The 9823-nt window shown below is 43.7% G+C and overlaps 1 protein-coding gene across 1 annotated transcript in view; it reads left to right on the forward strand.

Moving 5' to 3' along the window:
• Positions 1–9371, forward strand: part of mmp2 (matrix metallopeptidase 2) — a 34875-nt gene extending 25504 nt beyond the window's left edge. The window contains exons 11-13 of the mRNA XM_079810671.1: positions 233–392; positions 5672–5781; positions 8364–9371. Of these exons, the coding sequence (XP_079666797.1) occupies positions 233–392; positions 5672–5781; positions 8364–8467 (374 nt within the window). The 3' untranslated portion in view covers positions 8468–9371. The remainder of the gene's footprint in view (positions 1–232; positions 393–5671; positions 5782–8363) is intronic.
• The last annotated feature ends 452 nt before the right edge of the window (positions 9372–9823 follow it).

Consider the following 9823-nt stretch of genomic DNA (forward strand, 5'->3'; position numbering starts at 1 on the left):
ATAACATATTAATATTACAAAATATATTCAAATAGAAAAGTTATTTCAAATGTTAATATTTAACAATATTACAGTTTTTACTGTATTTTTTTCTAGCTTCCTGACATTATACCGTTGAAAAGTGTTTTTTTTTTGTTTATTTTTTTATTGGTGTAAAAATATTGTACATGTGCATTTTTCATTGTTTGTGTATCCTCCAAACAGAAATTGTACATGTGAATTGTTTCTCTAGGTGATGAGATGTGGGTATATTCTGCCAGTACTCTGGAAAGAGAATATCCTAAGAAGATCTCCAGCATGGGTTTTCCTTCAGATTTGCATAGAATTGATGCTGCCTACTCTTTCTACAAGAGCAAGAAGACCTACTTATTTGCTGGCAACAAGTACTGGAGGTAATCCTTTTTTAAATATTTCTGAATATATGTGGGCTTAATAAAGTATATGTTCAGTGTGATTTAATAGACATTTGGGGGGAAAAGTAGACTATGGAGTAATATTCCCAAAGTTTCAGTGAATAGTCCTCATATTAAAGTTCTTTTGAAGCCTTTGTTTCCCCACCATAGTATAGTCAGATGATACTGGCTAGAATAAGGAGAAGGTTATATATAAATCGTCTAAGGTTACGTATGTAACCTCTGTTCCCTGAGAACAGGGAACGAGCACTGCGTCTAGCTGACGCTATGGGGAACGCCCTCGGCGTGACTGGTGTCTGAAGCTACTATCGAATCACGGCAAAGTCTTTGACCGACGTCAGCCCATGACGTCATCAACGTGCGACCCGGAAGTATAAAAGGGCGCCGTGCCAACACATACACATCTTCTCGTCTGAAGGGACTGTATGGCAGATAGGCCCTGAAGCATGGCAAAGCGACGCAGCGCTCGTTCCCTGTTCTCAGGGAACAGAGGTTACATACGTAACCTTAGACGTTCCCTTTCGAAAGGGAACTCTCGCTGCGTCTAGCTGACGCTATGGGGAACGATATACCAACGCCGCCATGCTGAGGGGAGTGTCTGCCCATTGGCAGTGACAACTGTCAACACAAGTAATTCATCGAAAAACCTGAGCGATTCCCCCTCAGGTCCCTGGGCTGACAGTGACAGCACTCCCTACGGTCATAGCCCAAGCTATACAACTAAACGGAACCCTAACGCACTGCGTGGGGTTCCATCCAGACAGTTCGAAGGCCCGGGACCACTACTTCCACTGAAGGGGTCCCTTCAAGGGAATGTGGCCAGCGGACCCGAAGGAACCCCAGCCAGTCACTACTCGGGGAAAAAAGTTCTCCCGAGTGCTACCAGGGAGGCCTGACCTGGTGCCCTAAGTGTTATGGACACTTCGGTTTAGCCAACCCTGTCTGTTCAAAACAGAGCCTCTGGATGGTGCCCAAGGGGCGTCCAAGCTAAGGGACTGAAACACTGGCAGTCCTATTTAGCCCGGAACTCAGAGACGGGTTATCCAAGAGAGCAATACTCAGCGTAGTGCTTTTCAACCCTTGCTATCGAGGGGAGTCTGCCTGCTCAAATCAAGGATCTACCAGGTGCTTATGATTCAAAGCAGTAGGGAGGCCGAAAGGGCCTAATGACTGATCTAACAGGGAGGCCTCATGAGAGGCCTACGACCGTCTGACCAGGCTCAGGCGGCTGAGCACTCATAGACGACCCTCATTGAGGGGAGCAGCTGAGCCTGCCTGGCGAGTAACCTCCAGCTGTAGGCCCAACTACCACAAGTTCTCACAGAGAACTGGTAATCAAAGTGCCTAGCTCAGGAACTTCACCTTCAAGGAGGCCCTGTGGGCCTACTACTTGATAGCGGGTATTCCAGGGAGGCCTATAGAGGCCTACTACCTAACCGCAAGCCATGCTGGAAACCCAAGCATCCTGGCTCGGGACTTCGTCCTCAGGGAGGCCTAGTGAGGCCTACTACCTGACAGCAATACCGCCTGCTGAGGTTACCCTTGTTTTCTCAAGGAGGCCTAATGGAGGCCTACTACTTGACAGTCAAGCTACGCAGGCTAGTCGGGCATCCTGTTTAAGGAACCCGTCCTCAAGGGAGGCCTAATAAGGCCTACTACCTGATAACCAGCCTTTAGGGAGGCCTGGAGAGGCCTACTACCTGTTTGCAATACGTGCTAACTGTTTCAAATGACTGGGTCCCAGGAACACCTTAGGGAGGCCTGATGGGGCCTACTACCTCGTTCGATTGACCACAATCTGGGACTCGACAGTCAAGCTACGTAGGCTTTTCGAGCATCCTGATTAAGGAACTCGCCCTCAAGGGAGGCCTATTAAGGCCTACTACCTTATAACCAGCCTTTAGGGAGGCCTGGAGAGGCCTGCTACCTGTTTGCAATGCGTGCTAACTGTTTCAGATGACTGGGTCCCAGGAACATCTTAGGGAGGCCTGATGGGCCCTACTACCTCGTTCGAGTGACCACAATCTGGGACTCGACAGTCAAGCTACGCAGGCTTTTCGAGCATCCTGTTTAAGGAACTCGCCCTCAAGGGAGGCCTATTAAGGCCTACTATCTGATAACCAGCCTTTAGGGAGGCCTGGAGAGGCCTGCTACCTGTTTGCAATGCAGGGAGGCCTATTAAGGCCTAGAATTAACAGCAGGCTTTCAGGGAGGCCTGATGAGGCCTACAACCTGCCTCTGAGAGTGACCACAATCTGGGAACTCACCCTCAGGAAAGCCTAGTAAGGTCTTAGGGTTGACAGCAGGCCTTCAGGGAGGCCTGATGAGGCCTACAACGTGCCTCTGGTAGTGATCACAACCTTAGAGCTCACCCTCAGGGAGGCCTAGTAAGGCCTTACAACTACCAGCGGGCCTTCGGGGAGGCCTGATGAGGCCTACAACCTGATAGCCTCCAGGCTAGCTGTCCTGATGCGCACATCGGTACATACCTCCAGTGAGACCTGGTTGAGGCCTTCCAACTGATAATGCGCCTTGTTCAAGAGGCCTACTGAGGCCTACAATTGACAGCCGACCTTCAGGAGAGCGCATTTACCCCTTTTTAACCTGATAGCCAGCTAGGCTAGTAGTACCTTGATGCTTAAGCATTGTCACCTGCCTTACTGTTGCTGCCCTGCAATATTAGACTCTACGGCTCGTTTTCATGGAGGCCTGCTGAGGCCTAACACATGATAGCTACCCATTACTATGGGGACCCGTTCCAGGGAGGCTTGTAAAAGCCTACAAGCTGTACGAGTTTCGCAAAAACGAGAAATAACTGCCAGACAAACAAACTGACTGCTATTAAAACCAACGACTCTCAATGAGAGGAGGCCTCCGATCTAAGTGGTGTACAACAAAAGGTGACAGTGCCTCAGCAACGCGCCTCCTTCATCCACATACCAACTGACGCCGTAGCGATCAGTCGTAACAGAGACAAACTAATCCAACCTGCAGTGGCTTAGGGAACCGAAGACACATAGTAACCCTAAGCGGTAGACAAACACTACATTCTATCAGAAAAGTGTGCTACCGCCTAGTAATCCGCAAACATTTCAAAGAAAGAGCGGCGGCCTAAACACTACTCTCAAAATGAGAGGAGGCCCATCTTCTGATAACCATAAGCGGTGGCCTATATGGCGCCATCTTGACCAACCAGGGAAAGCCAACACACGCTCACATACACAGCCCAGATAATGGTGCTGTGTTAAAGCCTAACTAAGCAGGGGAAAGACAGTTCTCTCTGATGAATACCCAACTCTATACAGGAACCCGGGGTCTGTAAGAAATACATATTTTTAGTATAACACACAAAAATGACCACTCTCACCTGCGGCATGCTGAGCGAAGACTCATTGTGCAGTTCTCACCACCATGTTCTACCGCCCTTGAATGCCTGAAAGGGGCGTTCTCACTGAGCAATTCCGGGCGGGCCATCAGAACATAGTTCTACTATCATGGGCCCGCCTCAGGCCTGATGTAAGAAGCGCCTGGGTAAAAAATCATAAAAAGACATTTAAAAAAGAAAAAGGAGAGGGCTAGGATGTAACCGCCCTCAAGGGAAGTGATCCACCACCAACGCCCTCTTTGAGAGCGTTTGTCCTGGATCACCTCCCTCAGATCCTTTTTCCCCCGCGGGAATCCCGTCTCCTCTGTGCCCCGCCCCTCCATGGGGGGGGGGGGGGGCACGAGAGGAGACGCTGCCCTCTGGTCCTGCCTTCGGTCCTCAGACCGTGAAGGACCAGGTCCCGCCTGCCTGGGTGGGGGCGCGCATCTCAGCGGTATGCATGCTCTTAAATGCCGCTGAGCGCGCCTTCGCCTCCCTGAACTTTCCAACCACCGCCTCAACGGAGGTGCCGAAAAGTTCAGTAGGCGAAACCGGCGAATCGAGGAGAAAGTTTCCCTACTCTTTCTCCCCGATATCAGCCAGGCTCAGCCACAGATGCCTCTCCGTGACCACCATAGCCGCCCTAGAGCGGCCGATAGCAGCAGCAGTCTGCTTGGTGGCCCGGAGAAAAAGATCTGTGGTGCGGCGCAGCTCAGCAACCGCCTCAGGGGACAGCCCGGCCCCCTGGTCGAGATCCTCCAGCAGGTCCGCCTGGTACGCCTGAAACACCGCCATGGTGTGAAAAGCAGCACCAGCCTGACCCGCTGCCGTGTATGCCCCTGCCATTAAAGCACAACGTGATTTAGAGAGGCAGAGTTTGAGCTCTTCAGTGTTGATGCCCACGAAACGCGAGAAAAGTTTGCAAACCTTCCTCGCCAGTCGGTAGCCCCAACACATATCCATATTCCCCCATCCCCACGACATCAGCGAAGTTGAAACGCTGATGCTGATGAACATTGGGTTGAATATGGATTCTTCCATGCCCCCTCGATCTCTGTAAGAAGATCAAGAAGGAATGGAAGGCTCATCTGAGCTGATGGTTTATGGCCAAGGAGAAATCGATCGTGCAATCTATCACAAGCGATCTCTCCTCTAACGCGCCAACATGGCAGCCGCAGCCTGCCTGCAGTACGTTCCATAACATTCATCAGCTCATCACACACGGTCAAGGTGGCTGAGAGGATTCATACCACTCTCACCAGCCATCCCTAAGAGCACTTGCTGTTTAGTCTTGTTAGCCGCCAGATCGTCGCGACGATCGGCGAGCTGCATCTGAGAACCCATGATGTATGCCAACGCTCAGCCTCAGCTTGAGCGGGACAGCATCATCCAGTCCCAGATGCCAAACTCTCTTCCCTCAGGAAAAAAGCCAGACTAGAGTGGAGCGATCTCAGATTGAAAACCGCTCACACTCACACACAAACAACTTTAAATGAACTTGACTGTGCATGCTCTTGATCCCAGGCAGTAAATACACACTCGTGTGTATTTAATAATTGAATTTGTTTTACCTTAACTCGTATAGCAGTTCAAACAGACAGTCCCTGAAGACGAATAAGATGTGTATGTGTTGGCACGGCGCCCTTTTATACTTCCGGGTCGCACGTTGATGACGTCATGGGCTGACGTTGGTCAAAGACTTAGCGTCAGCTAGACGCAGCGAGAGTTCCCTTTCGAAAGGGAACACACTGTTATATCCTTGAGATTTACTGGAATGTATACCTGCTTTTAAAACTACACACATACTGAAGGGGTGTTAGAGAATTTCAAAGTTAAAAAGGGTATAAATGTTTTTGAGGAGTGTAGATGCTCACTTGTTTCCATGACTTCTCAGATACAATGAAGCCAAGAAAAAGATGGATCCAGGCTTCCCTAAAGTTATTGCGGATTCTTGGAGTGCTGTTCCCGATGATCTAGATGCCGCCCTCAGCATTAATAGTGATGGTAAGAGACTAAAATTTGCTTTGTTTCAGATACATCTTTTTCTGTGGTATTCCTCTGCATAGAAGTAAAACTTAACCTCTAACCTGAATTAACCTTTCATCTCAATTCACCAATCATCTCCCTCACCTACATTCTGTTAGCCCTCACATATACATCTGATTTGTTTTAATAACTGTTTGTAGTTATTAAAACAAATCAGTATATGTGTGTGTGTATGTGTGGAGCCTGGTAGAAAATTCTTGGCGGTTAACTCCAACCAATTACTGCTGGCATTGGGCCTTCAACAACAACAAAACCTAGCTATATTGTTCCCCCTGCTTAAGATGAGGAGTTTTTTCCAGTAACATCCACTGTCTGAAAAGCACATAAAACTCTAAATGAGAGAAAAGCTTAAAAAAGAGAGGAGTAAAGGATTTATAACGGTTTTACACAAGGTGCTCTGGTTTCGTTTAGATTTACTGGAATTTACTTAACATGCATGCTTTTTCAACCACCCAACTCTTTCCTCCGCTGTCACTAACACACATTTGCACTCATACAAGTATACACGCACACACACATGTACACACTTCATAGAGCAAGCCTGTGTGGTGTCTGAAAGGTCCTCTGTGTGTGCTTGTAATTAGGCTGTTTGGAGCGGAGCAAGCAAAACAACTTCTCTAGGTTGTGAAACACTCCAAATTTTTGAGATAAATGGATCACTTGCATGGTTAACCAAGCTGTATTAAATAGACACAATTTAATTTACACCAGTTATGATGTCTTATGTTTTTTATTATTATTATTTACAATACCTTTAAAAAGTTTGGAATCAATAAGGTTGAAGAATTTGAATTAAATAAGATTTTCTTTTTTTTTTTTTTTAAGAAATTAATACTTTTATTCAGCAAGGACCCATTCAATTGATCAAAAGTGACTGTAAAATAATTTATGTTGTAAACAAAAAACAAAAAACTATAAATATTTCAAATAAATGCTGTTCTTTTGACCTTTCTATTCATCAACAAATCCTGAACAAAAAAATAGCATCATGGCTTCCACAAAAATAAATTTTAAAGAGCACCTATTATGGCATTTAAAATGTTCCAAATATTGTTTTAGAAGTCCCCAACAAGAGTTGTGCATGCATGCAATGACAAAAAAGACTTTAGTTTTCTTATAATATGCATTTATTTTTACCTGTTTTGACAGCGATTCTAAAATGATTCCTTTAGTGATTCACTTTTCAAAACCCCGCCTTTACGTGACGCTAATCTGCGGTGATTGGTCCAATGACCCAGTCAGTTGTGATTGGTATAGTCTGTGCAGATATTTTCAGAAACGGAACGCCCATCAAAGTCTTATAGTGACAGTAATTTGTTAATATGTGTCAGGAGTTATGAATATGAAAACCGCGTCGGTACCGTTTGATTGTAATATAAGCCTCAGCTGATCTCATTCATAAAAAAAACTCCTCTATTCTCCTCATGATGACTCGCGACAAATCAACATCCCTCAGGGCTTTTAGTTCAAAAGTGTGCAGATGAGGAGACATATTGATAGATTCTCATATGTCTATGTCAAATTTCTAAACAGAGGAGTATTTTTTTATTCAATACTTCCTCAAAATGCGCAGATGTAGCCTAATCATGAGCGATTGAGTCTCTTATGTGTTGTTTTCAATTCACACTGGCAGCCGGAGGGCGCTCTGTGCACATGTAGTCCATATATGGTACAGACAGACGAAGAAGATACCATGTGCCATAATAGAAGTCCATAATAAAAGCTTCCTGAGATCGCGAAACATGCAAATAGAGACATTTGAAGACTAATAAACACACAATCGCGACGATGTATGGTTTGTCTTCAAGCCACTTAGTCTTCAAATGCTCATCCTTGGGCAGATGAAAAAAGTTTGCTTTTGAGTCGCACTTCAGAACACAGTGTCTCGTCGCCATGATGTTTTCTAGTTTTCACTGGCGTCTTGGAGCGCAATAAGTGGGCGTATCGTATTCAAATAACTTGACAAGTTGACGTCATCTAGTCAGAGAAAAAGCTTCGGTCTTCTAACGATTCTTAAAAATGACTCAGAGTCGACTCTTACTTTTGAAAGAAAATAACTATATATATGGTGCACTGTCATATTTCAAACTTTGCAGGATGTTTTTGTTCACTTAGATCTATGTTACACACTACATGAAAGGTAAATTTCAAAATTCCATGATAGGTGCTCTTTAAGAAGCAGTAAATCAGCATATTAGAATGATTCCCGAACCATCATGTGACACTGAAGACAGGAAAATATGCTGCTGAAAATTCAGCTTTGCCACCACATATAATTTACATAAAAATATTCAAATTTAAATGTATTTTAAATTGGAATATTTCACAATATTATGGTTTTACTGTATTTTTGATCAAATAAATGCAGCCTTGATGGAGCATAAGATGGATCTTTTAAATATATATTTAAAAATATTACCAGCCCCAAACTTTTGAACGGTTTGTTTGTTTGTTTATTGTAGAGAAATTAGTACATTTGCATTTAACTTTATCCCTTAATTTATTTTCATTTGTTATTTACACTTATTAAATGTTTTCAGGTCACAGCTACTTCTTCAAAGACTCCCACTATCTCAAAATGGATGACAGCACTCTGAAAATTGTCAAAGTTGGGGAGATCAAAAAGGACTGGCTACGCTGCTGAACATCAGCAGAACATTCAGCCCCTGGCACTCGTGTGATGACCTTCATCACTAGATAAACAAGGCCAGAGTTATCGTGCCAAATGACAGCACTCCTGCCCCTCTTGGTTAGTCGGAGCCTCTTAGATTATAACCCATCCTTAGCTAACCAGAGAGGCCTGGTAAACTTCACTGCCTGGACCATTTTTGCATGCCAGACAGGCAAACAAGACCGCAGTTTTTGCTGTTTTGTCATAACGTGTGATATTTCTTGTTTATTTTTAATTATGAAAGGGTTTAATGCAGCTCCTACCCCTTAATATAACCTACATGTATATCATCAGTTTTAAAAAGACTTCTGACATTTCCCATTTGCATGTAAATGTGGCAGTGGTGTCAGTGAGATGCATCTCGAAAAAAAAAATTTTTAATTTGCACAGAAAAAATCCATCCAGGCAGTATGTAAAAAGCACAAATGTAATATTTTGCTAGTACTGATATGCAAAGATCAAGGACTTAATTCATGTTTTATTTTGTAGTAAATACTATCCAATAAAATGTCTACATTTAATAAGAGGACACATTCTATACATGATAATTGTGTACAAACACAGAGACCAAACAACTGTCAAAGCACATCATTTTTTGTTAGTCTTGTTTCTTTTGTCTCATGGTACAGAGAGAGATTCACGGCACGGGTTGCCTGAAGACTGTATAGGGTTTGTTGCATGATGGACTCATGTCAAGCAAGTATCATGAGAATACTGATTAATAATCATTTGTACTCTTTAATTTTTTTTTTTTTTTCGTAGTTTTTGAATTGACGTATGCAATCTGTTTATATTTGTAATGTTTTATTTTTATTATTTTCTATATGCTTTGTGCACTTTGTCACTGTCTCAAAATAAATATTAAGTATCCTTTAAATGGAATCATGTCATTCAACTTTTCAATTTTAACATTATAGTTTTTGGAAAGTATTGCACTGCATCCTAGTGAAGATTCTTTGATTTTCACACCAAGATAACAATTGGTGTTTCACATTATTACTCTAGGCTAGTTTACAAAATTACTCAAGATGGCACACAGTGTCTAGACAAACAGCGACATCTAGCAGTTCATTGTATAATAGCGCTGTTCTCTATATGTTTGTTTTTGTGCCATGTATTTTACTCTTAATGTAAAGCATAGTAATGTAATACTTCTTTAGTACTTTAAATGCTTTTTTGTTAGTGTTTTGCTACTCTTTTGGTTGGAAAATGTCATGTGTCAAAAGCTGCACGGGTTGAACTCAAGAAAAATATAGGATGCCGTTTTGTTTTCAATCGAGTATGTAAATAAATATACTGTTGTGGTGAGTGAAGAACCGCTTCAGTCGA

The sequence above is a fragment of the Gobio gobio genome (genome assembly GCF_949357685.1).
Source record: "Gobio gobio genome assembly, chromosome: 2".
Taxonomy (NCBI): Eukaryota; Metazoa; Chordata; class Actinopteri; order Cypriniformes; family Gobionidae; genus Gobio; species Gobio gobio.